Source organism: Macrobrachium nipponense, chromosome 3, assembly GCF_015104395.2.
Source record: "Macrobrachium nipponense isolate FS-2020 chromosome 3, ASM1510439v2, whole genome shotgun sequence".
NCBI classification, from domain to species: Eukaryota; Metazoa; Arthropoda; class Malacostraca; order Decapoda; family Palaemonidae; genus Macrobrachium; species Macrobrachium nipponense.
In genome coordinates, this window is record NC_087202.1 from 100,601,712 (window position 1) to 100,617,091 (window position 15,380).

The following is a 15,380-nucleotide window of genomic DNA, read 5'->3' on the forward strand; positions in this document are numbered from 1 at the left end:
TCATTACATTCGCCTTTTTTGTAATTTCGGAAGAGTTGAGATCAAAATCAAGAGCGAGTCACTCGCCTCATCTTCTGACAATGAACCAGCCATGAAAAAAGGACAGTAGTGGATTGCTTCAATTTAATTGTATAGAAATTACTGCTTATGTAACATCTAGGGATTCTTGTTATCATACAAGTGTACTACTTGGTGATTAAATCAACGTTGGCGGGACAGTTTGCAAATCGATTAACTAAAGGATAGAAAAGCGTCTTGTAGTGTTGGAGGTTATGGGGAATGTTAATTTTTTCGAAAATGCAGAACCTTCTCGTGACCTAAGCTTTCATCAGACTTAAACATAATCTCTCCTTACTTTCAGGCCACAAATGCTTACTCAATTGCTTCTCATTTGCACCTTTTTATCTTGAGTTACCCACGAGTGTCAGGAGAATATACACATGTCTACATATATTTGGATGTTTGCTTTTTAAATTCAATGGCGCTGTTGCATCATTCTGCTAAACACCCTTATTCTTCTTTACAGATCGTTGAGGAAAGCGGCTGGGGCTGGGATCACTTTGGCATCCGTTCGACAGGAGCATCTGGTCAGCTCTATGCCCTGAGGACACTGGATTATGAGGACGATACCCATCGCCAGGGATTCAAGTTCATGGTCCAAGTCACTGATCGGGTAAGTGAATAGTTACAACTTTCTGCCTCCATTGCAAGTATACTAATATTCTGAAATGCACAGTAGTTTAAAAATAGCTAATTATGGCACACTTCGACAAAACGACGCCGGGAAGACTGGCCACTGGAGACGTTTTCAGTTCCGCTCTCCTCCAAGTCAACCTTTGAAGTCAACTTCAGACCTCAGTAATAGGAAGTATTTTGGCTGTAGTGTAATCCACTCAAATGAACCTGTCATTAGTCTGGAATGTAGTTGCAACAACAGTAATGTGTTTTTAAGTGTTTGTGTTTAACTGGTAAGTACGACTGCAGTTAAGAGTTCTGTTTCTGTTTGAATCTGCCTTTATTTTAAATAGGAGTTTCCCCATAATTTACATTAGTTTTATACTTAATGCTACTCTAATTAAATGGTACTTTTTGCCCAGTGATATTCGTGTAAATCTAATGATCATTAATTGATTTTCATTTGATGTTAATTGACAACGAGCAACAACGGCACTTGAAAAATGTGCACCATTGCTATTTCAACTTTTAGCCCCGATGGTGTATGTACGTACATGTATACTGTGTCTGTTACTATTTTACAAAGTGCTTTGAGTTAAAACCAAATTTTCATCCCACATAGTAAGTAACTATTTTGTTGCGTTGACACGTCAGAGTACTTTTTTATCATTTGCTCCCTGTTCAATTTGAGTTACCCTAAACTAAAACTGCTTAAAGAACATGTCCTATTGGGTGTTTTAGCTTACATTCCAGGGTATTCTCTGTTAACTTTTCCCATTTACCATAAAACAGGGGGAAGTATGATAAGTTTAAACTTTAAATAATTAATTCATTTTTAATCAGGAATTCTAATGAAGTGTATCAAATCAAACATTTCCTTATAGCGTTCGTACTTCTTGCAATCTCAGTTCAACAGATTGTGAACTTTCTTAGTCATTTTATGTTGAGGAGAAGAGAGTTTTTTTTTTTTTGGAACACACGCACATTCTGTGCATCGTCTTTCTTGATGCAGTTATTTTTTTAATGGAATATCCATAACCTAAATTTCGGGAGCAGTGTACAATTTTAGAATTAAAAATTGAGTATTATCTTACATAAGTCTTACTGTTAGAGATAGGATTGTTTAGATTTTAACAAATGCAGCAACGGTCTTCTCAAATAGTTGTACATGGCAGTTTGGGTCTGAGAGGACCACCTGTTCTGTAGAAGTTTAACAGCAGTTGATATCCCCTATAGATTGGAAAAGTTATTTTACCAATGCAAATAAGTGTTGTTATGAATATTAATAACCTTTGCTCCTTATGCTATATTAATTATTGTTCTGTTATTTACGTCAGTTTTAGCTATGGTGGTGATACGTAGTTTAAATTAGTCAATTAGCGGTTTCTATTATTTTCATTTGCAGGCTTAAGTCAGATTACCTCGGCGCCATATTTTCAAATCTGCTGTTAACGTCTTGCAAGAATCTTTAAAATTTATGTTATTCATTGTTACAGAATTTATTGGAAATGCATTTTTGAAATCCTCATCTGTTGCTCGTTTCCGTTGCAGGGGGAGGGGGGATGGGTCGACCCCAGACATCAGGACACGGCCTGGGTGGGTGTCAAACTCCGAGACCTCAACGATAATCCACCTCAATTCGTCCGTCCTCACGCCCACGTGACGATAAGCGAGGACGCCCCTCTGGGAACTTTGCTGACTACCGTGTCCGCCCACGATCCAGATGTGGTAAGTATAATCACTGTCTAGACTTGTTTCGGTTTAAGGAACGCTGGATACTTTTTATCAGTTTTCAAAATGGAAAAGCTGATTTCATTGAGCGTGAAGATTGATATTAATGCTTATTACTACCCAGTTCTTTAAGTAAATGTAAAATTCCCTACGTAGTGGTACGACGTTCGACTCTGTAGTTGTGCCCAACGCAAAAGCTAACGTTGTGCTCTTTTATTTGTTTATGCATCGCTCGTTATTTAAGTGTTGCATACATTTTCTGCCAAATCAGTTAATTATATTAAATTATATTCTTTATCCTCTTGTTTCGATTACATGACAGGAATGCTTAGCTGCTTATAACTTAATTTGTAGATGATATTCATATAAAAACCAAACAAAAACATTAAGATTGCTTAATTTTCACCATATTTCCATTTTCATTTTTGTCCGATGAAAATGGCACGACCCCTCCTTAGTTCTGAAATATAGCGAGACTTAAAATCTGAAATAAAATTCAGTATAGCTACAACGAGAAAAATTGCCAGAATTTTACAATATGTATAATGTTATTCCATTTCCTGTGCGCGAAAACTGTTATGCTATTTCCGTAATAAATAGTGTCCATTCTCTCAGGCTGCCAACAATTTCATCATTTAAAGAATGGGTTTCATTTTCCAGTCTTGCTTATTTATGGTCCCAAAATTGACTGATGGTCGTGTGCAGGCCTTTTCAAAAAGAATTTGCCTTACCTGCACAAAAGGATGGATATTACATCCTCTGAGGTATCATAGAATATTTATGCTGTTACCTGGACATAGTGGTATTGATTTACAGAAATTACAAAAGGTACCGATGAAACCTTATATTTCCTGTGAGGCATCATGAACCCCTTAGAAATATAACTTTCACTTGGAAGGATAAACCTCTTATCTGGAAATTCATTGCCTGTAAGCGAGACTTCTAATTTCGGGAGCATATTCAGCTCCTGGGGATGAATTGTTCTTGAAGTTTTAATATCTTATTTAGAAAGATTGTATGACTTCCCAATATAGTTAAACAGACCGTCATCCATTAATAGTATGTGACTTTGGTTACCTGCTTATGTTTTCGGGCAATTATAGTAAATTATTATAGATATCCCAGGTTTCAGTATCCACAAGTAATACCATGTTTGGTGTTAGACATTTTGTATACTATACAACAGCATCCAGGAAGACGAGAGTTGTATCACCTTTAGCCAATCATAGTTTTTTTTTTTTTTATCTATGTTCAAACACCCTTGCTAAGCCGAGATCCCGTTCAGTGTTATTCTGTGAACTTCACCTGTTTACCAAGCTATCGAACTACTGACTAAGCGACACCGCTTCCCTTCCGGAAATACAAAAAACATGTACTACTACGTTATGATTATCATACTTGTTTATACATATTCAACAAAACACAGCACTGGAAGCTTTCGTTGAATAAAAAAAAAATTATGTATACTTTTGAGAATGCACGTAAAGGTTATTCTGTATCGGGATGGTCGAATGTTGCATTAGGCTCACGTCAAATTTTTTCGTGGTACAGGTAATTATGAATTAACCTCTGTTTTTGCGTCAGTAATTTATAATTTTTTTATGAAAGCTGTGCCTTAACTTTTTACTGTACACTATTTGAGTCCAAGTTCTAAAACAAATAACAAAGATTTTCTCCATTTTTCATAGAAAATCATATAAGATTTTGTATGTACTAAACAATTTTTTGTGATTCTAATCTCGTGCTGAATGAAATTTAAATGGGCACGTAAAGGCCAGCAAATTAATTTATGAAACTTAAAGAGGTAGGATTTATTTATAAGAGGTATGGTTTATTCATTAATTTGGTTTTAACGAAAATAAGTGGGGTATAAGCATGATGAAGACTGAAAAAGGAAGTATAAAGGAATATCTGTTTATTATAAGCTTCACTGTTATGGGCCAATGCAATATTAGTTTCTTTTTGATCATATTGTAATGTTCAGTAGAGGGACAAAGTTCTTGATGTTAGTGACAAAAAGTAATTGAATGTGACAGTGTGCCCAATTGAAATAAAAGAAAAAGGGAAATACTAGGACAAACGAGGATAGTGATACATGTGCGGTATAAACGAATTTAAATAACAAGAGAAGGATAAGAATCTATTTTGATCCTTCTTTTACACTATAGATCGAAATGGATTTTCTTTGAGAATAAAATTTAATTAGACAATGGACTTATTGGTGTTTTGTGTACTGACAGTTTTTAATGTTTAGTGGATGGGTTTGGGATTTATGTATATGGAAACTGGTATTATTACCAACACATTTGCAAATATATAAATCAAGACCGGTAACAACAGCAACATTACGAAAGTAATGCGCTATATTGAGGGCTAGGTTACAAGTACTTTGTTTACGTCTTGAACCGTTCAATATCTCTCTCTCTCTCTCTTTATTTTTTTTTGTTGCAAAATATAAGCTTCAACAATCTTGACTCCCTTGTGCATTAATATCAAGTTCCGAAATAAAGTGACGCTGGTGTATATAGAAATTGCATTCTTAAGCTGCGTTTCACCTGAAGTTAATGTAAAAATGTTTAAACTTCCCTGGAACTGGGGAAAACAATCTGTACTATTTTTAGGGGGAAGCAAGGTCCCTATAATTTACGCCCCTAGAACTCCCTCTCTGCCTTAGTGCCTTTAACTAACTGCCACTTCTTCCAAAAGACGCCTCGGAGCCTCTCTTCCCTTGGTGTAAGACTTCCCAGATGAGACTTCCAGTCTTAATTGAACTGCTGTTCGATGTGGCCCGTTGTTTTTAACGTTCATTTCGGCTGCAAGTGACAATGATTGCTCACATAAACTGTAGGGGGTTCCTAGATCGGTTTTCTGGTAACTACTTGTGTATATTGAGTGTACCGATTCCTCCAGGAATTGCGATACACAACGTATGGCTATTGGTAAGCAATATTGGGACTGTTATGGCATACTGAAGTGGGAGTTTACAATTTATCTAGGGCTATCTTGTTTTCTTACGAAGAACGTGATTGGCAGAAGGTATCTCGATGATAGTTGGTTTTCATCTATTTTGACCAGTAATCCATTGTAAAAAATCAAGCAACATTGTAATAATGAATTTTTATTATAAGAATATTGGAAAATACACATTGCTAAAATTAGGATAATAAAAATCTCCGTAAATATCAGATTTATTACTAATTATCATACATCACCACCGTTACTTTTTCGTAGGGTGAAGTTCTAGTCTATACTTTTTTTTTTTTATCTTTTATTACAAAAATACAATTATACACCAATAATTTACATTATTTGGATAATTCTGTTATACAAAAAAAATTTTATAAATATAAACTTAAATAACATTTTGTTTCAAAATCAATATAAAATCAAATCAAACATATAAATATAAACTTAAATAACTTTTGTTTCAAAATCAATATAAATCAAAATCAAAACATAGAGTTTTAAATTCTTTGGTTACATACTTGTAAATATTGCTTGTATATCTATATTTAATATACATCCTTTGTGCTTCTAATTTATTTTTCAAAAGAACAATTACATTTTGGCAGCTATTGTTATGTTTATAACACATCCACAAACAATACAAATAGCCGGTGATCAACAAAATGGCAGTGTTTTTATCAACAATTGATTTTGCTTCTATATCATAGAATAATAATTTCAAGAAAACTATAATCATTTAGTTTACAGCATTTCTTAAGGACAGAATTAAACCATTTCACTATATTTTTCTTTTCTCTACAGAAGTAAAAAATATGCATTTGATACTCGTTTTCCCCGCACTGGTCACATTTTGAGTCTTCTTTTAATTTCAACATATGGAGCCTTTGTTTTGTTGCTAGTGACTCATGAATATACCTAAACACAAATTCCCTTTCCTCCACTTTAATGAATATTTTTCCATTTAAGTGGGATAATTATTCTCTACCATTGGGGCTTCTTTCCTCCAAATGATTGAATACATTTCTCTGTTATTTATATATGGAAAGAGTTTGTTGTGATATGCTTTCCTAATATCATCTACTGCCAAAGAATAGTACTCAGGGGTAAAATATGCTACTTCTGATAAGCTATCTAATTTTAACATACCATTCAGTCTTACAGAACAGTAATACCTGGTTAACCCGTTACAGTTTATTAGACTTTTTAAGCAAGTTACACTGAATATTGATCTTGCCTTTTCTTCAATACTTATTATCCCTAAACCTCCTTCTAATTTTGGTAAATGCAGGGTACTACGTTTTATAGGTCGATACATACCACACCATATATACTTGAAAATAATTGCATTCACCTTTTGAGCTTGTTTTTTACTTAACGGAAGTGTGTGAGCTACATACCACATTTTGGATAATATCAAAGAGTTGATTATTAGTGCTTTCTGGTAAAGTGTTAGATACCTTTTACACAACATGTTAACTGCCTTTTCAATTTTTTTCTCTATATCTGACCAATTTATTTCACAAGTTTCCGCATACGAATTGCTGAAGTAAATGCCCAAAATTTTAGCACAGTCCACAACTTTGAAACAAGTTAACTTCCAGTCTCTTCTGCCTGACCATTCACCAATTCCTAAGATGACAGATTTTTCTTTATTTAATAATGAGCCAGTTGCTGCTTCAAATTTCTTTATTTCATAGTGAATCTCTATTAATGAATCATCGTCTGCAAAAATTACTGTTGTATCATCAGCAAATCCCTGTACTTGAATTTTTTCATTGTTTGGTAACGTAAGAGGTACAATTTTTTTTATTGGTTTTTAATGCTAGGTACAATGGTTCTTGGAAAATGACATACAATAACATTGATAGTGGACAGCCTTGTCTAACCGACCTTCTTACATTAAAGGTGTCTGTAAATAGTCCATTCACACATATCATACTTTTACATTCTTTATATAATATTTTTAACCATGAAATAAATTTTACTGAAAATCCAAACTTTTCCATAATTCTAAAAAGAAATGGCAAGTTCACCCTATCAAAAGCTTTGGACCAGTCCAAGTTAAACATACCTGCATTCAAATTATTTTCTCTTACATAATTCATTATGTCTCTTATTGTATTATTGCAGTGAATTATGGATCTGTTTGGAGTACCACAATATTGTTCAGGCGATATGATTTTTCCAATTACAAGTTTCAAACGATTTGCCATGTTTTTGCTAGAATTTTATAATCAACATTTAACAAAGTGATTGGTCTCCAGTTTTCAACCATTTCCAAATTTCCACTTTTTGGACATAGTTTTATTATTCCTAAATTTTGTGATTCCGATAACTTACTTTTTTTCAGCATACATTTCATTACCTCTGAAAAATCGTTTTTTATAATATACCAAAACCGTTTATAAAACTCCACAGTTAATCCATCACTTCCAGGTGATTTTCCTTTATTCATTTTATTCAATGATTCCCATAATTCATTTATATCAAAATCCTCCTCTAAAAGTTTATTGTCCTCTTCATCTACCTTTTTTTGCATTTCTCAAGCAAATATGATTGTTCTTCGTGATTTCCTTCAGTAAATTCATACATTACTTTAAAATGGTCTTTAAGATACACAAGAACAGCCTTTGTATCCGTTAGTATATTCCCACTATTACTTTTTATCTTCATTACCAGGTGATTGCCTTTATGCTGTTTCTCCTTCCCAAGCAAGTGCGATGATAATTTTTCCCCTTCCACTTGATCTTTTAATTTTGCTCTTATTTTTACTCCCTCACAAAGTTCATTTTGAAGACAGTTTATTTTACTTTTCAAAGCATAAATTTTCATCATATTTATCATTCCCAGCATTACATAAGCCATATAGATATTTTAATCGATATTGCAATAAATTTATTAAACCATATTTTTCATTTGATTCCCTCGTTGCAACTTTAATGAAGAACCTTTTACATTCCCTTTTAGCAAATTCCCACCATTCAATTACATTTTCAAAACAGTCTATTTTTAGTTTTACATGACTCCAAAAGCATTCAAAGTTTTCGCCTATTCCTTCTGTCTCCAGTAAAGACGCATTTAATTTCCAAAATCCTTTCCCTTTTTGCACATCGCCTATCCTGAATTTAGCAATGACCATACAATGATCAGAGAAGGCCACAGGCACTGTATCAGTACTTAACATATTATGGAGTAGCTGTTTAGTATATAGGCGATCTATCCTAGAACCATAGCCTTTTCTAATGTAGGTATATTTTGGAATGCCTTTACAAGTGCAAGTTACATCTTTTAATCCAACATTTTTTATGAAGGACTGCAATGATTTTGACACTATATTGTCCTTCCCTGTACTGACATCTCTGTTGGATGTAACACAATTAAATCCCCTCCGAAAACTACATTTTCAATATTTTTACGAAAATAATATAAGATTTTATTGTTAAAAAATTCTTCTCTTTCTTTCTTTTTATCTGTACCTGAAGGGGCATAAATATTCACAACTGGAATTTCATAATTTAAACAAGATATTTTAGCTCCTATTATCTGTCCCTCCGTATCCATTTCCTTGCTAATGACAGACAAAGATTTAAACTTATTTATACAAACTGCTGTACCTCCTTTAAGATTATTACTTGGGTTTAACAAAACATCATAGTAATTTGTGAAAAAACTCAGAGCTTTTAAATCCTTCACATTATGCTCTTGCAATAACAAAATATCTATATCATAATACCTAGACAAGGATAACAGCTTCATTTGTTTACCAACGTCATTTAACCCGTTCACATTTAAACAGCCAATTGAGAGATTGAAGGCGTCAAATTAATTAGATTCCAGCTTTTTCCTTTTCTGGTCTCTCAATTTTTTCCAATTTTCCTCATCACTATTATCTTCAGATCTTGAATATTTTTGAGTTCCTATTTTTTTCTTTGAAATTCTCTCTTGACGTCATTTTCCATCTGAATTTTCCATTTTCCATTTCCAGGCGCAATTTCCAAATCTCCACCCGTTTCCATTAATCCATCTTCCATATATTCTGCATCATTTTGTCCTCCTCTTCCTTGATCAGTTCCGTGTCCCAGGTTAAGAGTTATCTTTCTGTCCTCTTGATGAACGTCCGCAGTCGTCGTGATAACAGTGAACTCATCAGGTGCAGTTTCTTGCGGTATAATCACCACTTCAGACGCTTCCAAACTTGGTCCACTATGTAGTACCTCATCATCGATAGATATCACCTCCTCCTCCTTATCTGAATCCTTATTCTCACATTCTTTGATTTTCTCACTATCCTCAAGTTCAATATTCATCCTTTCTGTTAAAACATGTAGCTCGTTGTTGCCATTTTCCACTGTTATACTATTGATATCCTGAACATTATTACCATTTGGTGTCTCTTCACTTAGTGACTCTTGCCTTTCCTTCTCCATGTTGCGTTCGTTCCCTTGTGTTTCGTTCCCCTGTGTTTCGTTCCCTTGTGTTTCGTTCCCCTGTAGTTTCGGCAGACTTGGAAAATCCTTCTCATGCTCAAAAATGTTCACTATTCTGTCCAAGGAGCAATCTACAGCAAAATGATTCTCACTGCCACACTTAAGACATGTCTTTTTCTGTCCGTTGTACATGAAAGAAATAGTATGTCCTATGAAAAGCGCCGATGGAATGTTTTCCTTAATTTCCATTTTAGCCGTCCGTATTCCGTTTAACAGTCCTTTACGTCTGCCGAGTGTGAAGTATTATCACGTATTCCAATAACTTTCCCATACGAGCTTAATACATCGCTCAACATACTGTTTTGCATATCAAATGGAGCGTACCTTATTGAGACAAATGTGAAGACACTGCTGAAATTAACTACTTTCACTTCCAGACCATTAGGTAAACAAATTACTTTTTCATCATAATTATTTAGAAAAGTTTCATATACACACTGATTCCGGAACTTCAAGATCACTTTATTACCTCGCATTTCGTGAACACCAATCAAATCTTCAATATCAATTCTCAGCTTTTCAAAAATTACATCATCAACATCATTTAAGTTCGGTTTACCAGAAAATATTAAACCAACGGAGTCTTTTCCTCCTAATGGGTGGAGCATAGAATGAAGCCATTTTCACACGTTCGTCCGAAACGCTCTTGACGTCACTTCTATTACGTCACAGCATAGCCTGAGGGCATATGGCCCGCCGGTCTGGCCGGGCCAGGAGAGTTTTTGAAAATTTCTTCTCCTATCTACACTAATTTCACTGTATACAGGAAGTGTTCACTGTCTATGCTATCCTTGATACTTTAAAGGCTTCATGACATTACCTTAAACATTCATATTGTCCTCGTTCACAGATAAATCAAGACAAAAAAGGAGCTTGTGAAATGTCGACCTTTGTTTACAGTCTGCTCTTCTTCTTCCTCTCGGGAACGAAATAACTTAAGCCACCAAGCGGCTATTATAACATAAAATTGGCCTTCTGTCGATTGCAGTCTTTAGAGAAAACTTTATAGACAAGTGTTTGGGTATTTGAAGTTCGACTAAAGTAATGTCCACCGGACAAGTCTATTTGGACCTTCTGAAGGTCTTTCGACGCTGTTTTCACTGTTGAGCTATTTCGTGCCTGCATACTCGTAATTGTCGGATGAACTTCTTGAAGAATACTTTCCGAAATTACATTTGTATATCAGGTTTAGAGCCACTCCACTAGATCTAGTCATGCAGCTCCACTAACTAGTAACTCTGAAGTTTAAAGCATTAAAAATGTTACGACTTATGAAAGAGTCGATTACTGAAATGTCAAGAACAATACTAATTTTTTTAGTCTATACTAAAAATTCTTGTTCAGGAAGGAAGGTTTTGTTTCACCTACCTCCTGGAAGAACTTTAATCAAAAAGGTACGGAATCGTCAATAACCTAAGTCTAAATCAGAGAATACATGTTTTTGCGGTGTTTTCTTGTTTGCGCTGTAGTCTGTTGTCTAGCAGTGCGTGCATTTTTCATCATCCGTTAGACCTGTAATTTTCTTTTATTTCTTTTTGAAACTAAAAGGATAATTCAAATTGGATTTTTATTCATGTGATCTTCGATTAAAGATGAAAAATTAGTTTCGTTTTAGTAGAATTACACATCAAAATGGACATCCTCCTTTGCAGAGTTCTATGGATTTTGAACTTGGTTGAATGACTACAGAACCTATTTCAGTCAATTTTGCAGTGAATCGTCTTTTGTGTTAAACACTATTCAGTAGTAAGAGATAAATTACTCCTAATCTCTTGTTTGGAGATATCTTCATAGACAATGATTTCTTGACCTTCCCCTGCAGTCAAGTTGCCAGATAACCCTAAATTTTATCATCTTGAACTTCATGAATCCCCATGTCCCCTGGTGTAAAGAAAGTATGTTTTAGGTAAACAAAAATGTTACAAGCAAATTATCTGTATTTTGTGCATAAAGTACTCTCATGTTGGGAAAAGGATACTAAAACCCAAATTAATGCCTTTTAAGCAAAGGAAGTTATTCCTCATTTATCCAATAGTTACCAACAAAAATAATACTCATTAGGCAACTCAAGGCATCGCTGACTTGGATTTTTCAGCCATAAAAACGAGAGATTTCCAATATCATGTTATCCTTCAACCATCATTCCCCCTGAACTCGTCTACACGCAACGTTGCACGCCCATGGATATGTGGTGTTGATGCAAAATTCATGATGTAGCACTTCACTAGTTTATTCTTTTACGTCTTTTTTTCCCTTCATCAAAGTAACTAGTCTAATCTAGTGCCAATATATCTCCTGTCTACACTTCTCATATTCAGGCAATATAGTTTTCAAGTCTAACGTAGTCTCGCTGACAAAAAAAATTTTTGCCGTCAACAAAGAATCGACGGCAAAATGACTTATCACGCAGTCATATTATTATACAAAACTATATAACTTAACAAAACTAATTCCTGTTGGCTTTCTTAAGAAGTTAGAGCAAATATGTATAACGTTGGTAAGCCATTACATCAAATATAACTCTGACTTCACAATTAAATGCCATCACTATCATTCAAAATCGCATGGCTATGAAGTCTATGTATCTAATTGTTTGGTAATCTTAACAGGTTGTTCAGGAGGTAGTTTCGTTTGAGCTATTCATATGTCACGTGGCTCGACATATAATCTTGTAGGTCCCTTATGTCTGTAAAACGGTAAATGTTGCAAGAAATTCACCAAGCAATTTTAAAAGTTAATGTCTTTTGGTTTTATTCATGAATTAGGTAAGCATGAGTATACATATTTATTTAGAATATAATTGCATATGACATAACTCGTTAAAGCTGTGATAACCTATAATATATGATTTATCGCTATTATATGGAGTAATGCATATTTGAATTCGCTGTATAAGAACCCACCTGCAAGCTCGCTATGAACGCACTAAAAATAATCATAGTAACAGGAAATATTTCTGGTGATTTGTGAGCTCAAGATGCCTAGAATTAGGACAAAGTAATTCATAAATAATTAATAACTTCTCAAACTTCATCCAAAACTGTGTGTGGGTGGAAGTTGGTGGTGTATGGCTAAAGACTGAATACTGCCATTTTTTCTTTGCCAGTTAATTTAGTTAGTGTAAAATAACTTATTATTTTATATTTATTTGCTCATTTCTTTGTAAATGTATCCATAGCATAAACCCTTTATATACAGCGATTTACATAAATAAAGAAAACGTAAATGAAGAAACGGGGCTTACAAATTGTTCCAGCCAATCACGACTGTAGTTACACTATGAAGACTCATTCAAGTGGGAAAAGTTGAACAAAGACCTGCAGTGTTACCATAACATTCTTACACAATAAGAAATAATTGGGTAAGGTAGCTGTATCGAAATTCCTGGAAAGAACTTACTGTACATGCCTTTTTAGTTTTATTATTTTTTTTACATTCCTTACAAATATTCATAAATTTCTTGCAATTTGAGCAATGTATCTGTAATTTCAGTTAGTGACCCAAGAAGCATTAAGCAATGTCTACATTTTTCAGTATTTTGGGAGCGTAGTTAATTGCCGACTTAAAAATGAAATATATAGCTAGTTTTCCCTTTTAATCCTATTTTGGGACTGGAACTATATCAGTAACAGTTTTGTGTGTGAATTTACTGTGGGTTATCTCTGAATTAAATCGAAAAGGGTTATGCCTCCTGTATATCAAGTTCGTTTTCCATGCAATTTCAAGCATTCCTCTGCACCCCTTTTGCAGAAACTTTGACTATACTTCTGCGCCAATTTTTTTTAAATCTTAAAAACCCGTTGGCGAACTTAAAATCTCCGTGAGGGTGATTATATGAAGCAGTCTTCAGTAAGAAATTTTTCCTTCGATTCTAGTTCTGGAGTCGAGTCCTACATTCTTTAGTTTATCTTATGACAAAGGTGACTATTGGTTATAATGTTGTTTGTTGTTTAAGATTAAGCTGGCTTTATGCCAGCACGGGCTCTTGCTCAAGAGCAGCCCGTAGTATAGGGAAGAGCTTTTTGCTATTTGACATTTCTTTAAACCTTCAAAATGTTTCTGCATCCCAGCACTTTCAGGTTTCCACTGTTTGTTTCAATTTTCATTCCATTCTTTCAAAAGTTTGTTAAATTTGATTTATTTTTATTGCTTTGACTCCATTTGAGGTTACAGATATCCAGTTATTTTTTCTTTCTCCAGTTAGATTCGGGTCTTCACAAGACTCCTTCAATTTGAATATTTAATTCAAAGGTAAAGCTAGGTAAAAGGCTTTACATTTCGTAAGTCTTTTGTTTTGCAAATGCGCCAGAAGTGGTCGTTAGCTTCAAAGTAATTAGTGTGGCACAAACTATTAATGTACCTTCATGACGCCAGACAGGTAATAATCAGTCAAAAAATCAATACTTTGACTTCCATACTTACAAAATATCTCGTTTATCAATTTTTGATTTGAGAGGAATTTTAAATTATACGCAAATAAAGCAATCCGTAACAGGAGTCATTCAGCAGATAATTACAGGTCTTGGACTAAGAAAAGTCGAAAATTATATAAACGTATGTATTCTCCTCTCTCTCTCCCGTCATCTTCTCCGGTTCTCGTCTCTCTCTCTCGTCCTCTCTCTCTCTCTCTCTCTCTCTCTCTTCTCTAATTTCTTCAGAGTTTATATACTTGTATTTTTCATTTTTCTTCAGGGTGTAGCTGGTCAAGTGGACTACTCTGTGGTGGGCGGTTGGAACTCACTCAAGGTGGACAAGAGCGGAGGCGTGAGGCTGTTCCGCCGTTTGGACCGCGAGGCTGAAGGCGGCGCCCTGGGCGTCGCCAAAATCCTGGGCACAGACAGAGGAGAGCCGCCCCTGACTGCCACCGCTACCCTGACGATGACGGTCACAGACGTCAACGACTGTCCCCCTCGCCTTCTTCCTCCGGACGTCCTTCACGTGACAGAGGGCGCCCCTCCCGTCCTGCTCGGAGTCCTGACGGCTACTGACGATGATATATGGGCGCTGGGGCATGGGCCTCCTTTCAGCATGTCGCTTTCGCCGTCGAATCCTCCTTATGTCACGGATCTCGTCAGTCTGAAGTTTTATCAACGTGAGTATGGCGATAGACAATAATTGGTTTAGTAGTTTGCTTACTGCGCATGAGAGTTAGGCCATCAAGCCAGCAGACATTGGGGTACTTCGACCATTCAGCAAGATAGAGAGATCCAGAAAAAAGTGTAAGAGTCTAAGGATGGAAATGGGAGAAAATCGTCCAGTTACACTAAGAAGTAATAGTTAAGCAGCTAGATTAAAGATAGGTATAGCAATTGAACCAATGTAGTATAATTCAAGGTGTTTATTGATGTAGTCCCTTATTGATTTGCAAAAACAGATAGTTTTCCATTTATCAGACTCTCATATCTTTTAATTCAATTATCTTTATGGAAAACTTAATGGAAATTATTAGGAAATAGCAGTTTAAATACTATTATGACCGTTATTATAATATGTAGGTAATCTAATGTGATCCACTGAAAT

The 15,380-nt window shown here is 34.9% G+C and overlaps 1 protein-coding gene across 1 annotated transcript in view; it reads left to right on the forward strand.

The window, feature by feature from the left end:
* LOC135221917 (putative neural-cadherin 2) overlaps positions 1-15,380 on the forward strand; it is a 267,766-nt gene that overhangs the window by 218,400 nt on the left and 33,986 nt on the right. Inside the window, 3 exon segments of the mRNA XM_064259941.1 lie at positions 527-673; positions 2,227-2,403; positions 14,553-14,952. Coding sequence (XP_064116011.1) covers positions 527-673; positions 2,227-2,403; positions 14,553-14,952 — 724 coding nt within the window.